The sequence below is a fragment of the Dasypus novemcinctus genome, chromosome 12 (genome assembly GCF_030445035.2).
Source record: "Dasypus novemcinctus isolate mDasNov1 chromosome 12, mDasNov1.1.hap2, whole genome shotgun sequence".
In the NCBI taxonomy this organism is placed as follows: Eukaryota; Metazoa; Chordata; class Mammalia; order Cingulata; family Dasypodidae; genus Dasypus; species Dasypus novemcinctus.
In genome coordinates, this window is record NC_080684.1 from 89541549 (window position 1) to 89560126 (window position 18578).

The 18578-nt window shown below is 36.0% G+C and overlaps 1 protein-coding gene across 4 annotated transcripts in view; it reads left to right on the forward strand.

The window, feature by feature from the left end:
- The window catches only part of WASHC4 (WASH complex subunit 4), a 121837-nt gene that overhangs the window by 14509 nt on the left and 88750 nt on the right, over window positions 1–18578 (forward strand). For all 4 annotated transcript variants that reach the window (XR_187743.5, XM_004446776.5, XM_004446777.5 and 1 more), the window contains exons 7-13: window positions 937–1019; window positions 2595–2637; window positions 3448–3551; window positions 4143–4263; window positions 5858–5981; window positions 6093–6220; window positions 6999–7159. Coding sequence is in view for 3 of the 4 variants with exons in the window: in XM_004446776.5 (XP_004446833.1) it covers window positions 937–1019; window positions 2595–2637; window positions 3448–3551; window positions 4143–4263; window positions 5858–5981; window positions 6093–6220; window positions 6999–7159 (764 nt within the window). In the remaining variant the exon portion in view is untranslated. The remainder of the gene's footprint in view (window positions 1–936; window positions 1020–2594; window positions 2638–3447; window positions 3552–4142; window positions 4264–5857; window positions 5982–6092; window positions 6221–6998; window positions 7160–18578) is intronic.

An 18578-nucleotide genomic window follows, 5' to 3' on the forward strand; every position in this document is an offset into this window, starting at 1 on the left:
GTCTCACATTGTTTCCTAATTTCTCTTATGATTTCTTCTGATGTATTATTGATTTTCATTTTTTATGAACTTTAATATTTAAATTGCTTTGGATTTCCTTGACAACTACATAAAATTCAGGTTTGTAAACATTCAACAAATATTTTCATGAGCCTAATATATGCTAGGAAGTGTTCTTGGTGCTGGGGATACAGCAATGCACAAAACTCAACAGAAATCCTGCCCTTATAGAACTTATAATATAGAGCAGCTGTAGGCTTAATCAGATTTAAATAATTTAGATACAAACTGTTTCTATAGGTTTAAAAATTAAGAGCTGTGAAAAAAATTTTTAGAGGTTCTGGGGACATGGCATATGGAAGCTAAGTGTTATCTAATGACAAACTCATCCCCAGGATAATTGATATTTCACTTTCTGTGTGCTAAAACTGTTTATGGATGGATAAGGGAAATAAACATTTGAAGTTATTTCAGTGTGACTTCTGGAGATGTCTTCTCCTCATCATCATGCTTTCTAAACTGGCACCTTTTAAGCTTCTTCATTCATTCAGTATTCATTCATTTGTTCATTTAAAAGAACAGGCATTTATTGAGTAGCAGTTGCATGTTAGCCATCATTCTAGGCAGTGGAAATTCAAAGAAGGAATGAAACAGTCCCTGTCATTTAGGAGTAATATGAGCAAGTAAAACATAATAGAAGTATGATTGAAAAGCTGTGGGGGCAAAAAGGCATGCATGAGATGAGTCTTGGGATGCAGGAGGTGAGTCTTAAGTATTGATTGCTTGAGAAATGCTTGAGTTGTCTGGGTGCTGGTTAACTGGAGATTCTACTGGAAAATTATTTTGCTTTGTTTAGAATTGTTACCAGAAAATTCAGTCAGAAATGGTGACATTTGAAAAGCAACTTTGTAACATATACTCAACTTGTCATTTCAGGAACTGTCTTGTTTTGTTACGAGGTGCTATGAAGTGGTGATGAATGTAGTCCATCAATTGGCTGCCCTCTATATCAGTAACAAGTAATGGATTTTAGAAATACTTTTATCTTTATGATAGAGATGAAGGAAATGTTTTACTGAAACTAGCTAACTACCTAGTAATTGAAATAGTTTTTCATTTGTTTGCTCACTCATTCACTCATTCATTCATTCATGATGTTTCAAACACTGCTTGATGTACATATTACATAAGTTAATAAGCTACAGATTCTCCCATGTTGGGTGAACCCATTATTTTGTCTGAATGAGAATGTTGACAGAATAATCTTAGAAAAGAAATTTGATTATAAAGAAAAAGATTACTATGGAATTAGTATATGTACCATATTCTTTATCCTAATTCCTTGCCTCTCTCCTTTATATTAACAGTTCCCTGGCTTGTTAGAGTCATGTGGTTATTCTTAAAATATAGACTGTTGGGGAGTGGGGCTAGGGAATCTATATTTTCTTAAAACTCCCCAGTAATTCTATGATCATCCAAGTTTGGGGACCACTGTCCCAATCAAGAAAGATGATCAGATTTTCACAGAGCCCTAGCTATTCTTACTATCACAAAATAATATCTCATTTGATTCATGCTTTATACCTAAAAATCTTTACAGTAACTTGTTTAGATATATGACTAGGAATTCTGAAAGATCAGATTAGATAACTGAGGCCCAGAGAAATTGTTTGCTAAAAATTCCATGGCAATTTAAGTGCTGTTCTGATCACGTGTCCATTCATTGTTCTTATTCTGCCATGCTGCATCTTAATTCTGCTCATGAACTCGGAAGACTATCTTAACTGCTTTTTTCCCCATGTTTTCTCTTTTGGTTATGGTGTTTATTTTGTATTCTGTCCTATTGAAGTTGCCCTTATGGCAGAAGAGAATAAGAGCACATCTCCCTTTCCTCTTTCCAGTATCTAGTATATAATGCTGAGAGGACCCCCCCATCCTGATTAAATTTATTTGAATTTTGTGTTTAATCTTTAAAAAATGCATTATATATTGTAAAATATCAATATTTGCTTTGGAATACATGTGTTCAATTATTTACTGTTGAGTAATTAAATCTCTGTGAAGTAAAATTTGAAATATCCTGTGGCTTTTGATTTTAGTATGATTCCAGTAGTATACATTGTTTTTCAGTAGGGATGAGAACTCAGAAATAAACCTTACTGAAGACAAGCGGACTAGTTCAGTGCCAGTTGGGGAAGGATAACAGAGATTCTAGTTGGGAATTGAGAAATTTTAATAGGTAGAAAGATATACATATCAACTTTGTTATTTCTCTTTATCTCCATCCCAAGTTAGATCCTTTATGTTTATATGGCTAAGATTATTCATGGGCCATATATTGTTATATCCTTACCCATGAGTTGGGTACAGGCAAGAATATCCCAGACTTGGTATGCACAAGTTCATTCCTTTCTTGGGAAAGTATAAAGTGGTAGTAATTCCTTGAATCTCTTAAATTTTAGTTACAAAATCATTGATAAAGTTAAATATATATTAAAATTCCAAGAGCTTCTGCTGCTGTGTGTATTCCTTGAAATAAAAATGAACTATGACAAAAAAAGGAAACTGTTTTACCTGGGTGTTATTTATTACAGGATTGCACCCAAAATTATAGAGACAACTGGAGTTCATTTTCAGGTAAAAGTAATTTACCTTGACCTGTAAAACTAATTTTTATGGCATTTCATTTTGGAGTTTATGTATATAATTTTCTAAGTTTTAGTCTGTTTTTGATTGGAGAGTACAATTACAGCAAGAATTTTAAAGATTTCCCCCCTGCCCCCACCACCCTGAGATGACTCCCTAGTCTGTTTGCTTGTTTTTGCTCCTTGTTTGTGCTCATTGTCTGCTTGTTGTGCTTTTTGTTTTGTTTTGTTTTTGCTCATTGTCTCCTTTTCTTCTTTAGGAAGCACTGGGAACTCCATGTGGGAGGCGGGCGTTCAACTGCTTAAACGCTCCCTGTTCCTTTGTTTTTGCTTGATGTCTGCTCATTGTTAGTCATCTTTAGGAGGCACCGGGAACCAAACCTGGGACTGCCTATGTGGGAGGCGGGCGCTCAACTGCTTGAGCCACATCTGGTCCCCCAAAGATTTTGTTTATTATTTTATTTTACATTTTTTTCACCTGGGAGGTGATGAAGCCTAACTGACCCACTATCAGTGTAATTCTTCAGTTTTTCCCAGTAGTGGCTCAATGCAGATTCTCCAGATTATCTCTTTGAACAGTGAAACAAATTCATAAGATCAAAATTCAGGATGAAATACTGGGCAGAGTATTTCTCTGTGTAATGCTAATAGTCTTATCTGAGGATCAAACCCATAGCTTAATAAACTGACTTACCCCCTTTTTAAATTAATTTCAGTAATGAGCTCAATGGACTTTACTTAAAAAATCCACATAATTAACTTCTAAGAGATTAAATGATAGTCATTAAAGGTTTTTTGACAGACTATGTATGAGCACTTGGGAGAACTGCTAACAGTTTTGCTTACCCTGGATGAAATTATTGATAATCATATCACATTGAAAGACCACTGGACTATGTACAAAAGGTGAGTCAACTAAAATATTTTAAAATATTCTCTTACATTGTATAGTTAGTATGCTTGTAAAAAGTAAACAAATGCAGAGACTTTAAAAGACCTAGAGATTTATATATGGAGCGATCTCATGTTATATGTTTTTATGAAGACAATAGCCTTTCTTTAAATTCAGATGGGTTTGTTTGAGGGTATGATTTACCTTTGGGAAGCACTTTAATTCTTAACTAGTAGAATATTCATTGATTCGCCTACCTTTATTTTTTTTCCTTGTGTTCTATCCAACTGCCAGTTTTTGTCCTGATCTTGGTTTCATTTTATTATGTACTCCAAAATTTGTTTAGATGAAGGCATTTTACTTTATTCAATTTATAAGTATTAACTGAAATCCTGGTATGTACAGAGCACTAGACATCTGAATTTAAGATGAATTAAAACGGCATGATAAAATTAAATATATTAGGATTGTTTTTGCTCAAATTTTAAAATATGTAGATCCAAACAAGAATTGTAAATATAGAATTTTGATTTCTGAGGAAATTTTAAATTTTTAATTGAGGAATTCAGTAGGCATGTATAAGCTTTCTCCTTTTCTTCCACAAGATTACTGAAATCTGTCCATCATAATCCTTCAAAATTTGGGATTCAGGAAGAAAAACTAAAGCCATTTGAAAAGTTCTTGTTGAAACTAGAAGGGCAGTTACTTGATGGAATGATATTCCAGGTAAGCATAGCTGCAACAAATGGGCTTATTTTAGTTGACTGTCTCAGAATTGTAGTGGGAAATTTTTATAGAATACTTTAGAGGTGTTTTTTTAAAAAAGTGCTTTGGCTTTAAAACATGGTGTACTAAAATATAATTATTTCATTATCTAGTATCAATCAAGCAAAATTAATAGTGTACTAGTTGTATTTGGTATAAGGACTTTTTTTTAGTTATATAAGAAGGATAAAACTATTCAAGGGTCTTAGAAGCTATTCAAGCAGTTGTGTTAAGTGTTCTGTTTGCTGTTACCCTCTTGATTTGGGTTTGTAAAACTATCTTCTAAAAGACTGATTATTCCTAGCCTCAGGAAATGTAATTCAGGTCTGTACAATCTACTATGGTAGCTGTAACCATATGTGACTATTTAAACTTAAATAAGTTAAAATTTAAAATTCACTTCCTTAGACATAGTAGCCACATTTCAAGTGCTTAATAGCCACCTAATTCTTGACTGTCATCAAATTGGCTCCACAGATGTAGAACATTTCCATCAATGCAGAAGGTCCTATTGGACATCACTGCTTTGCATAGTTTCTACCAGAAATTGCATTATATTCTACTTTAAATCTACTTCAAAGACTACATATAATTTATATTTTACACTATCACAATTTTAACAGATTGATCCTGATTCTTGTATCCATTTAACTAAGTTAGTCTGTTAGGGTCAGAAGATATTTTTTTTTTTATTACTGAATCTTTTTCCAGAAGACGTTTCTTCACATGCTGTAACAAAGTGCAGGGGAAAAAAACTGTAAACAGACAAAATAAAGTCTACTCTTAAAAGTGCAAAGTAAGGCAGTGGACTTGGCCCAGTGGTTAGGGTGTCCGTCTACCACATGGGAGGTCCACGGTTCAAACCCCGGGCCTCCTTGACCCGTGTGGAGCTGGCCTATGCACAGTGCTGATGCGTGCAAGGAGTCCCGTGCCACGCAGGGGTGTCCCCCGCATAGGGGAGCCCCACGTGCAAGGAGTGCGCCCCGGAAGGAGAGCTGCCCAGCGCGAAAGAAAGTGCAGCCTGCCCAAGAATGGTGTCACACACATGGAGAACTGACACAACAAGATGACATAAGAAAAAGGAACACAGATTCCTGTGCCGCTGACAACAACAGAAGCAGACAAAGAAGATGCAGCAAATAGACACAGAGAACAGACAACCGGGGTGGGAGGGGGGAAGGGGAGAGAAATAATAAATAAATAAATCTTTAAAAAACAAAAAAGTGCAAAGTAAAATAAAAAACGTTTCCCAGTGCTTAATTCCATGTATCATCTGTATATCACTGAGCAGCACTGTGTGCATCTCTTAACATGGAAATTCAGTTTTTTGGTTCAGTTTTATTACATTCATATATCTGGTACTCAAATTATATAAGTCCATACACATGTTCCATTAACAAGGATTTAGATGTTGGATTAGATTAAAGCTAAAAAACTTGAGCTTCAGTTTTAGTAAAATTAAAATGATGAAGGTAGAAGTTTATCTTACACTCTGAGACTGTTTAGTAGCTTATTAATGAGATTCTAAATTTCTCTTTAAATATTTCTTGTCTAGTCCTGTATAGAACAGCAGTTTGATTCTCTCAATGGAGGAGTGACTGTATCAAAAAATAGCACTTTTGCTGAAGAATTTGCACATAGTATTCGCTCGATTTTTGCAAATGTAGAAGCCAAACTCGGTAATGTAAAATGCACTTTTATGTTTTTTTTTTTTTAATTAAGCTTGCATTTTCTTGAAAGCAGAATTTAAGTATCTGTTCTCCATTTCTCTCATGTTGCTGTCTTATAAGGAGAACCTTCTGAAATTGATCAGAGAGACAAGTACGTGGGAATTTGTGGACTCTTTGTATTGCACTTTCAAATTTTTCGAACTATTGATAAAAAGTTTTATAAATCTTTATTGGACATTTGTAAAAAGGTAAGAACTTGGAATCTTTATTTTTTCAATTTGATCAGATAAAAAGATTTAGGATAAAAATAGATATTTAAAAATGTATATTATTCTTGCTTACAAAAGTTATGATTTCATAATATTCTCTTTTAAAATCCAGCCATTTCAGAAATAAGTAACATAGTATATGAAAATACCAGTAATTCTATTTACTATAAATATATATTGGTATGTATTTTTCAGTTTTTTCTGGGATAGTAACTTTCTAGTTCTACCAGTACTACTTTTCCCCCCTCTTCTTCCTCTTCCTCTTGCCTCATTCTCATTATTGAAGTAGAATAAATTTAAGATAATATTTTTCTACATTTTGCTATTTCCACAATGTCCCAGCTGATTTTAAAGTTGAAAATTCAGTTTGTATATAGAGTCACATGATATATGACCATGAGAACCCAGCCATCTTGGGTATCTTTTATTTTTTCATTAATATGAAGTCACAGTAAGGGTCATGAGGCTATAAATTTCTATTTGCTATTGCATATTTTTATTTATCTGAAAACTCCTTAGTTTGTATATAGTATTTGTTGTTTAATGTTCAGGCAGAATAAAATTATTTTCATACTCAACACCAGGTGTAGAAATTTGTGCCATAGTAAAATATTTGTCTCATGATATATAAATAAGTATTTATTTGTGATTATTTTTTCATGAAGTGAAAACTGTTTTCCACTGTGTACTGTAGAACTATTAAACAGTTTGTGTAACCTTCACTTAATGATTTCCTCCCTTACCTTTACTGTTTCAGGTACCAGCCATCACTCTAACTGCTAATATTATTTGGTTTCCGGATAATTTTCTGATCCAGAAAATACCAGCAGCTGCCAAACTTCTAGATAGAAAAAGTCTTCAAGCCATTAAAATGCACAGAGATACTTTCTTACAGCAGAAAGCTCAGTCACTTACCAAGTAGGTTTTATAAACAACCGTAATGAGCACATTAAGATAGCTTATGTTTTCAGATCTTATTTTCAGCTCTTTTTAAGTGTATAGAAAGGAGTCACAATACATTTGAACATTCTTACTCATTATCACAGAAAAGATTGGGCAAATCTCCGGGGGATTTATTTCCAGGAGAACTATGAGCTTTTTTCCTTAATGTTTAAGCTTAAACTCAATTTAAGATGTAGGCGAATTATACTGTTTGAGTATATGTATATATACAGGTGCATTTTATCAGTTTATTAAGTATTTTTTGTCTAAATAAAATGATAAAGTGAAGTCTACAATGTAGATATAAGTTGATACATTAAAAATATTGTGTTTGTGGTGACATTTGGAGGACATAAACTTGATGTATTTTCTTTTTCCCCCTTTATTTTTATTTTTATCAAAGTAACACATGGAAATATTTAAGAAATCAAAAAGTTCTGAAGGCGGGAGCAGATGTAGCTCAGTGATTGAGTTCCTGCTTTCCATGTATGATGTCCTGAGTTCAATCCCCAATACCACCTTAAAAAAAAAGTTCTGGAAACTTAAAGTGAAAAATATTTGTCCTTTGCCCAGTTCCTCTCTCTACAATAGTCCTACTCTTCAAATGAATGCATTTAACTCTTTGTTTCTTCTCTTATTTATGTCCTTATTTTTGTTTAACTCTTATATGAATTTCAAACATAGACAAAATAGAGTATAAAGAACCCCTATGTTCCCATCGCTCAGCCTCAACATAATTGTTGACCTGGATGAAGATTTTTTTTTAAAGATTTATGATTTATTTTTTATTTATTTATCTTCCCCCCCCCCCCGCCCCAAGTTGTCTGCTCTCTGTGTCCATTCGCTGTATGTTCTTCTGTGTCCACTTCTATCCTTATCAGCAGCACTGGGAATCTGTGTTTCTTTTTTTTGTTTTTGTTGCGTCATCTTGTTTTGTCAGCTCTCTGTGTGTGCAGCGCCATTCCTGGGCAGGCTGCACTTCTTTTTGCGCTGGGCAGCATTCCTTACAGGGTGCACTCCTTGTGTGTGGGGCTCCCCTACACGGGGGACACCCCTGCATGGCAGGGCACTCCTTGTGCGCATCAGCACTGCGCATGGGCCAGCTCCACATGGGTCAAGGAGGCCCGGGGTTTGAACCGTGGACCTCCCATGTGGTAGGTGGACTCCCTGTCCATTGGGCCAAGTCCGCTTCCCCGGATGAAGATTTTAAGTAGACTCTGCCATTGGCTCTGCTGGTCACAGTTTTTCTCTATGACATGGTTAAAGGCATAAAAGGGATTCTAACCTGTTCTCTCTCTTGATTTATCAAGGAAAAGTTGGGGTGCTACTACCCAATGGGGGATGTTTGGATTACAGGATATCCCCTACAGCATCTCTTAGTACTCCTGTGTCTTGTGATCAAGTCAGTGGAAAAGTACAACAACCCAAATCAGACAGGACTGCTAATGGCAGAGATTTCAGAGGTCTCTAATGTAGCCTCGAACAAAGTTGAGGAGGGATAGACATACATTTGGGTTTAAATAGAAGAGATTAGTTTAAAACATAAGATGGAAAGACAAAGATCAGGTTTAGTAGTAGTAAAAAAAAAAAAAAAGGAATATTTTAGTTATCAGAAACTTAATATTCTTTAACAGTGTGATATAGTTGCTAAAAATGCCCATACGTAGTTTACCTTGATTAGTGTTGTAGTACCCAGGCTAAGAAACTAGTTAGTTCCATAGAATTCTGTCGATTCCAGTGTTTGGTGGTGCATTATAAGAGGGCTGAAAACCGCAGTGTCCCTAGATGAAGGTGATCACAGTCAGAGGATCTGAGAACCATACTCTTTCAGGACTCAGTAAAGTCTATATAGGTTGGCCTTTAAAAGAGAAATCAGAGGAATGATGGGGATTTAAAAAAAAATTTGAGGAGCATTAGGTTGAAAGGGAACAGACTTGATTTCTGTGGCTCTAGAAGGCTGAACTTGAACCAAAAATGGAGGTAACAGATAATAAAGTTGTAATTGCCAACATTATCAAGCTCCATTTAGCAGCGCTAAAGGCTTTAAACATGCTATCTCATGTAGGCCTTGTCGCAATCTTCTTGTGAGAAATAATAGAGGTACCAACTAATATTTACTGAATGCTTACTGTAAGCCAGTAAATATTCTAAGAACTTCCTGTATATTATTTCTCTTAATTGTTAGAAAATTCTATTAGGTACTGTTGTGCCACCGTTTTATAGATAGGAAGACTGAAGTGCGGAGAGATTAAAACCTGCCCAAATTTAAATACCTTGTAAGTGGCAGAGCTCTAGAACTCATGATGTTAGCTGCTACTTTATACTATTTCTTTTTTTTATTTTAAAAATGATTTTTGAAATATATTCAAGAACATACATACACCGTAAGTGTATAGTAAAAATTGTGAATTTACAAAACAAACCTGCATAACTTCATATAGGGCTCCCATATATCACCCCACCACAAATACCTTGCATTGTTATGAAACATTTGTAACAAATTATGAAAGAGCATTGTCAAAGTATTGCTTACATTTGGTGTATTTTTCCCCAACCCACCCTATTATTTTTTGTTATTGTTTTTTATGAACTATATAATTTATCCAAAGTGTACAGTCAGTGGCATTTGGTGTAATCACCAAGTAGTGCATACATCACTTCAGTCAATTTTAGAGCATTTTCATTACTCCAAAAAAAGAAGAAAAAAAAAACAGCAAAAAACACTTATCATATCCATATGTTAGCACTACTAATTGCAAATCCTATGATGTGCTTTCACCATTTCTGTTCATTTACAAACATTTACAAACAACTTTTTACCAGTTTTCCACAAATTAAACCTCAACTTTCTGTTCTCTAATCCCATTCTATTCTCTGGTGATTTATATTCTAGCTATTAACTTCATGAGTTTTGCTCATTGTATTTGTCCTTTTGTGCCTGGCTTGCTTCACTCAACATAGTATCATTCATGTTGTCATATGCTTTACAACTTCATTTCTTATTACAGCTGAATAATCCATCGTGTATATACCACATTTTGTTTTTCCATTCCTTCCATTCATTAGTTGATAGACATCTGGGTTGCTTCCATTTTTGGCAGTCATGAATAAGGCTGCTGTGAACATCAGTATGCAGCTATCTGTTCATGTCAGTGCTCTCAGTTCTTCTGGGTGTATACATAGTAGCGGTATTGCTGGGTCACATGGTAGATCTATATCTAAGTTCCTTAGGAATTGCCAAACAGACTTCCATAGTGGCTGTACCATTCATTCTTCATTTCCCTCAATAGTGAATAAGCATTCCTGTCTCTCCACATCCTCTCCAACACTTGTAGTTTTCTGTTTTGTTCATAGTGACCATTCTAGTAGGTGTGATGTGATACCTCATTGTATCCTTGATTTGCGTTTCCCTAATCACTATGATGTTGAACATTTTTTCATGTTTTTTCCACCTTTGGATTTCTTCTTTAAAAAATGTCTATTCAAGTAGCTTGTCCATTTTTTATTTGGGATGTTTGCCTCTTTATTGTTGATTTCTAGGATCTCTTTATATAGCATGGATTTTAGACCCTTGTCAGATGTGTGATTTCCAAATATTTTTTCCCATTGAGTAGGCTGCCTTTTTACCCTCTTCACAAAGTCCTTTGAGATGTAGAAGTGTTTAATTTTGAAGAGGTCCCATTTGTCTATTTTCTTTTATTGCTCGTGTTTTGAGTGTAAGATTTAAGAGACCCTATCTACTGCAAGGTCTTGTAGATGTTTCCTTATGTTATCTTCTAGGAGTTTTATGGTCCTGACTTCTGTGTTTAAGTTTTTGATCCATTTTGAGTTGATTCTTATATAGGGAGTGAGATGGGGCTCCTCTTTGATTCTTTTGGTTATGGACATCCAGTTTTCCCAGCACCATTTGTTGAAAAGACTGTTCTGTCCCAGAAAAGTAGACTTGGTAGGCTTATCAAAGCTCAGTTGACCCTGGAGGTTAGGTTCTATTTTTGAATTCTCAATTCAGTTCCATTGGTCAATGTATCTGTATGCCAATTCCATGCTGTTTTGACCACTGTAGCTTTCTAACACACTTCAAGGTCAGGGAGTGTGAGTCCCCTGTCTTTCAATCCATGAACATGGAATGTCCTCCTATTTGTTTGTCTTCTTTGATTTCCTTTAGCAGGGTTTTGCAGTGTTCTGAAAACATATCCTTTACATTCCTGGTTTTATTAATTTCTAGATTTTTAGTATTTTGGTTACTATTGTAAAAGGAGTTTTTTTTCTTTATATCTTACTCAGCTTGCTCATTACTAGTGTATAAAAATGCTGCAGATTTTTGCATGTTGATCTTGTATCCTGCTGCTTTGCTGAGCTCATTTGTTCACTGTAGTAGCTTCGTTGTAGATATTTTGGGATTTTCTAAATATCATGTCATCTATGAATAGAGTTTTACTTCCTCTTTTCCCATTTGGATGCCTTTTATTTCTTTTTCTTGCTCAAATGCTCTAGCTAGAACTTCTAGCACAGTGTTGAATAACAGTGGTGACAGTAGACATCCTTGTTTGCTTCCTGATCTTAGAAAGTTTTCATCCTCTCTCCATTGAATTTGCTGGGGATTTTCCTATATGCCCTTTATTATGTTGAGGAATTTTCCTTCTATACCTATCTTTTGAATTGTTTTATCAGAAAAAAAGATGCTGGGTTCTGTCAAATGCTTTTTCTGCATCCATCAAGTTGATCATGTGGTTTTTTTCCCTTCGATTTGTTAATGTGGTGTATTACGTTGATTAATTTTCTTGTTTTGAACCACCCTTGTATACCAGAAATAAATCCCACTTGACTGTGGTGTAGCATTCTTTTGAAATGCTGTTTGATTTGATTTGCAAGAATTTTGTTGATAATTTTTGCATCTGTGTTCATTAGAAAGATTGGTCTGTAATTTTCTTTTCTTGTAGTGTCTTTATCTGGCTTTGGTATAAGGGTGATGTTGGCTTCATAAAATGTGTTGGCTAATTTTCCCTCCTCTTCAATTTTTTGGAAAAGAATGCTTGGTAGAATTTACCTGTGAAGGCATCTGGTACTGACTTTTCTTTGTTTGGTAGATTTTTGATGACCGATTCAATCTCTTTAAATGTGATTAGTTTGTTGAGTTCCCGAGTTTCTTGTAGAGTCATTGTAGGTTGTTAGTGTGTTTCTAGGAATTTGTCCATTTCATCTAGATTGTCTAGTTTGTTGGCATGCAGTTTCTCATAAAACCTTCTTATGATCCTTTTTATTTCTATGGGGTTAGTTGTAACATTCCCCCTTTCATTTTAGATTTTATGTTTTTGCATCTTCTCTCTTTTTTTCTCTGTTAATCTTGCTAAGGGTTTGTCTATTTTATTGATATTCTCAAAGAACCAGCTTTTGGTTTTGTTGATTTTCCTGTTGTTGTTTTTTTTTTCTTTTTTTCCTCAATTTCGTTTATTCTCTAATCTTTATTTCTTTCTTTTGCTTGCTTTGGGATTGATATACTCTTCTTTTTTAGTTTTTTAAGTTAAGTTAGATCTTTGATTTTAGCTGACTCTTTTTAAATATAGGCATTTAGGGCTATAAATTTTCCTCTCAGCTCTGCCTTTGCTGTATCCCGTAAGTTCTGATAAGTTGTGTTCTCATTTTTGTCTTTAGATATGTAGTAATTTCTCTTGCAATTTCTTCCTTGACCTACTGATGTTTTAGGAGTGTGTTATTTAGCTCCACACATTTGCAGAATTTCCCCTTTCTCCCTAATAATTGATTTCCAGGTTCATTCTGTTGTGATCAGAGAAGGTGTTTTGTATACTTTCAATCTTTTTGAATTTATTGAGCACTTTGTTGTGGCCCAATGTTGTGGTCTATCCAGGAGAAGGATCCATGAGCACTTGAGAAGAATATATAACCTGCTGATTTGGGGTGCAGTGTTCTGTATGTTGTCAGGTAAAGCACATTTATCATATTTTCAAGTTCTCTGTTTCCTGTTGATCTGTTTCTGTCTATTGATGTGAGTGGCATGTTGACATCTTCAACTATTATAGAGACGTCTATCATATTTTCAAGTTCTCTGTTTCCTTGTTGATCTGTTTCTATTTATTGATGTGAGTGGCATGTTGACATCTCCAACTATTATAGAGACGTCTGCTTTTCCTTTCAGTTTTGCCAGAGTTTGCCTCATGTATTTTGGGGCATCCTGGTTAGGTGCATTGATGTTTATGACTGTTATTCCTTGGTACATTGACCCTTTTATTAATATATAATGGCCTTTTACATCTCATCACTTTTTTGCATTTAAAGTTTTTTGTCTGACACCAGTATAGCCATTCCTGCTTTCTTTTGGTTACTATTTGCATGAAATATCTTTTTCTAATCTTTCACTTTCTGTCAGTTTGCATCCTTGTGTTTAAGGTGATTCTCTTGCAGACAGCAAATGGGTGGCTCATGTTTTGTATCCATTTTGTCAATTGATGGCTTTTGACTCGGGGGTTTAATCCATTAACATTCATTGTTAATATTGTAAATGCATTACTTCAACCATTTTTTTCCTTTGGGTTTCATATGACATGCCTTATCTTTGTCCATCTTACTACCTTTTTGATTGCCCTTTCTGATAGTCTTCATTCTACACTCTCCTCTAAGCATTTCTCTCGCCTCTTTTTTTTTTTTTCTCTAGTGTTTCCTGCAGAGCTGTATTCTTATTTACTAACGCTCCTAAGTTTCTGTTTATCTGTGAGTATTTTAAACTCACCATCAAATTTAAGACAGTTTTGCTGGATAAAGAATTCTTGACTGGCAGTTTTTGTCTTTCAGTGCCTTAATTATATCATACCACTGTTCTTCTAATCTTCATGGTTTCTGAAGAGAAATATGCATTGTCTTATTGGGCATCTCTTGTATATGATGTTTCACCTTTCTCTTGCTGCTTTCAGAATTTTCTCTTTATCTTTGGCTCTGAATATTGCATGTCTTGGTGTGGTCTATTTGGATTTATTCTAATTGGGGTACACTTTGCTTCCTGGACATGTATGTTCATGTCTTTCATGAATGTTGGGAAATTTTCAGCCATTATTTCCTCAAATGTTTTTCTGCCCCTTTTGCCTTCTCTTCTCCTTTTGGAACTCCCATAACGCATATTTTGGTAAGCTGGGTGCTGTCACTCCACTCCCTTACTCCCTGCTCAATTTTTTTCCATTCTTTTCTCTCAGTTCTTCTCTCTTTTCAATTTCAGTTATTCTTTCCTCTATATGGCTGATTATTCCTTCCATGATTTCAAATCTGCTGTTATGTGCCTCTACTGTATTTTTTAAAATTAATTTTTAAAATTTTATTTTGTGAAGATTCATAGATCACAAAAAATGTTACATTAAAAAATGTTTCCCATATACCACCCCCCCTCACTCTCCCACATCAACAACCTCTTTCATCATTGTGGCACATTCATTGCATTTGGTGAATACATTTTGGAGCATTGCTGTACTGCATGGATAATAGTTTATATTGTAGTTGACACTCTCCCCCAGTCCATTCAGTGGGTTATGGCAGGGTACATAATATCCAGCATCTGTCCCTGCAATATCATTTAGGATAACGCCAAGTCCCGAAAATGCCCCTAAATCACATCTCTTCTTCCCTCTCCCTGCCCTCAGCAACTCCCCTGGCCGCTTTCTCCACATCAATGCTACAATTTCTTCCATTTCTAGTCACAATAGTTCCATAGTAGAATACCAGCAAGTCCACTCTAATCCGTATTTTATTCCTTCATCCTGTGTACCCTGGGATGGTGATGTCCACTCCACCTCTTTATCGAGAGGGGTGCTTAGATCCCACATGGTTGATGGATGTGATTTTCCTGCTTGCAGTTGTAGGCATTCTCAGTTCTCTGGTGTGGTGGTTGACCACACCTCCCTGTCAGCTGACCTGGGTAAGTCCAACGAACTGGAGAATAGGAGTTGCAACTGGTTGAGAGGGAGTTCTCCAGGGCATGTATACAGGGTATATAAAAATGTTCAGATATTTATTGGGTATTTTCATAGTAGTTAAAATGACAAACGACAACTGAGGGAGTGCTGAGATCCTAGCCAGGGGAGCTCTGTCACATTCCCCAGTGGAACAGAAGCAGTCCCCCAAGTGCAAGGGCAAAGATGAGTGGAGAAGGATGGTCTATTAAATTTTTAATCTCACTTTTTAGTATTTCATTCCCATAATATCTGTTGTTTTTCTATCAAAGATTTCAGATTTTTCTTTGTGCTTATCCAGTGTCTTCTTAATGTCTTTTATTTCTTTAGCTATATTGTCTTCATTTCCATGATTTGATTTAGGAGATTTGTATAAACCTCATCGATTAGCTGTTTCAAGTCATATGTCTCATCAGGAGCTTTGATTTGTTCCTTTGCCTGAGTCATAGCTTCCTTTTTCTTAGTATAGCTTGTAATTTTTTACTGGTGCCTAGGTGTTTGATTCTGATGCAGAGTTTACTCTGATATTCAGTTTCTTTCCCTTGCCTACGATTTACTGTTTAGTAGCTGTGTGCTATCCCAGTTCTTTGACTCTTCATTCAACTTGTTCTCAGTTTTTAGGATTTCCCCTATTTAACTGCTCAAAGCAGGACCAAGGACCCAGTAATGTGGTGCAGGTCAGTTTCCAAGAGCCTTGGAGAGGGGGCAGTAAAGACACCTGATATCCTCTTTTATTTACTTTTTTATTATTTTTAAACAAATCATTTTTATTGTTACATATTAATAAAGCATACAATCATCCAAAGTGTACAATCAATGGTATTTGGTATAATCACGTAGTTGTGCATTCATCATTTCAATCATTATTAGAACATTTTCATTATTTCAGTAATGATAAACAAAAGCAGACAAGCAAACAAGAAAATCTTTACCTCTTGATCTCTCTGTTTCCCCTGCTGTACATAGCTCCTATTTCTAGCTATTCTTGCACAATTATTTATTTATTCAGCAGTTTTATTGAGATATGTTCACATATCATATGATCTATCCAAAGTATATAATCAACGGCTTTTAGTATAATCACAATGTTGTGCATTCATCACCGCAAAAAATTTATAGCAATTTCTTTATTCCAAAAAGAAAAACTCCACACACCTTTGCATACCTTCCCCAGCCCTACATAATGACTAATTTCATCTTTATAAATTGGCTTATATTTACAATTTATATAATTGGAAGCATACCACATATTACTCAATATATTTAGTTCATAGTAGCACAATCTTAGAGTATTTGTCCTTTTGTGTCTGACTGGCTTCACTCATAATATCCTCCAGGGAAACGGACTTTGGCCCAGTGGTTAGGGCGTCCGTCTACCATATGGGAGGTCCGCGGTTCAAACCCCGGGCCTCCTTGACCCGTGTGGAGCTGGCCATGCGCAGCGCTGATGCGCGCAAGGAGTGCCGCACGACGCAAGGGTGTCCCCTGCGTGGGGGAGCCCCACGCGCAAGGAGTGCGCCCGTGAGGAAAGCCGCCCAGCGTGAAAAGAAAGAGCAGCCTGCCGAGGAATGGCACCGCCCACACTTCCCGTGCCGCTGACGACAACAGAAGCGGACAAAGAAACAAGACGCAGCAAATAGACACCAAGAACAGACAACCAGGGGAGGGGGGGAAATTAAATAAATAAATAAATCTTTAAAAAAAAAAAAAAAAAAAATAATATCCTCCAGGTTCATCCATGTTGTCATATGCTTTACAACTTAATTTCTTCTTTTAGCTGCATAGAATTCACCATGTGACTATCTACAGTTTGTTTATCCATTCCTCTTCAGTTGTTGGACACCTGTGGTGTTTCCAACTTTTTTGGAAAACATGAATAATGCTGCTGTGAACATTGGCGTGCAGGTGTCTGTTTGTATCACTCAGTTCTTCAGGTTACATACCCTGTTGTTGTTTTGCAGGGTCCTGTGGCAAATCTATATTCAAGTTCTTTAGGGACTGTCAAACAGTCCTTCACAGTGGCTGTACCATTCTGCATTCCTTCCAACAGTGAATAAGTGTTCCTATCTCTCCACATCCTCTCCATCACTTGTAGTTCTCTGTCTTTTTAATAGTGGGCCATTCTGATAGGTGTGAAATGATATCTTATAGTTTTGATTTGCATTTCCCTAATCATTAGTGATGTCGAACATTTTTTCATGTATTTTTTTGCCATTTATTTTTTTCTTTGGACAAGTGTCTGTTCTTTTGTCCATTTAATCGAGTTGTTTGTCTTTTTATTGTTGAGTTGTAACAACTCTTTACATATCCTAGATAGTAAACCCTTATTGGACATGTGATTTCCAAATACTTTCTCCCATTGAATTGGCTTCCTTTTCACCCTTTTGACAGAGTCCTGTGAGGTGCAAAAAGTGTTTAATTTTAAGGAGGTCCCATTTATCTATTTTTTTCTTTTGTTGCATGTGCTTTGGGTGTAAGATCCAAGAAACCACCACCTACCTCAAGATCTTTAAGGTGTTTCCCTACATATTCTTCTAGTAATTTTGTGGTCTTGGATTTTATATTTAGGTCTTTGATCCATTTTGAGTTGCTTCTTGTATAGGGAGTGAGAAAGGGGTCCTCTTTGATTCTTTTGGTTATAGATATCCAGTTTTGCCAGCACCATTTGTTGAAGAGACGTTTTGCCCCATCAACATGAACTTAGTGGCTTCATCAAAAACTGATTGACTGTAAATGTAAGGGTTTCTTTCTGGACTTTCAGTTCTATTCCACTGATGCATTTGTCTTTCTTTAAGCCAGCATCATGCTATTTTATTTATTTATTTATTTTTAAAAAGACTTATTTATTTATTTATCCCCTCCCCCCTGTCTGTTCTCTGTGTCCATTCGCTGTGTGTTCTTCTGTGACCGCTTCTATCCTTATCAATGGCACCGGGAATCTGTGTTTCTTTTTGTTGTGTCATCTTGTTGTGTCAGCCTTCCATGTGTGTGGTACCATTCTTGGGCAGGCTGCACTTTCTTTTGCACTGGGCCGTTCTCCTTATGGGGCGCCTCTTTGCGTGTGGGGCTCCCCTATGTGGGGGACACCCCTGCGTGGCACAACACTCCTTGCGCGCATCAGCACTGCACATGGGCCAGCTCCATACGGGTCAAGGAGGCCCGCGATTTGAACCATGGACCTCCATGTGGTAGGCGGACGCCCAATCCATTGGGCCAAGTCTGCTTCCCACCATGCTGTTTTGGACACTGTAGCTTTGTAATATGTTTCAAGGTCAGGCAGTGAAATTCATCCTGTGTTGCTCCTCATTTTTAGAATGCTTTTGGCTATTCAGGTACACTTGCCCTTCCAAATAAATTTGGTCATTGACTTTTCTATTTCTGTAAAGTAGGCTGCTGGAATTTTGATTTGTATTGAATGTATCAATCAGTTTGGGTCAGATTCA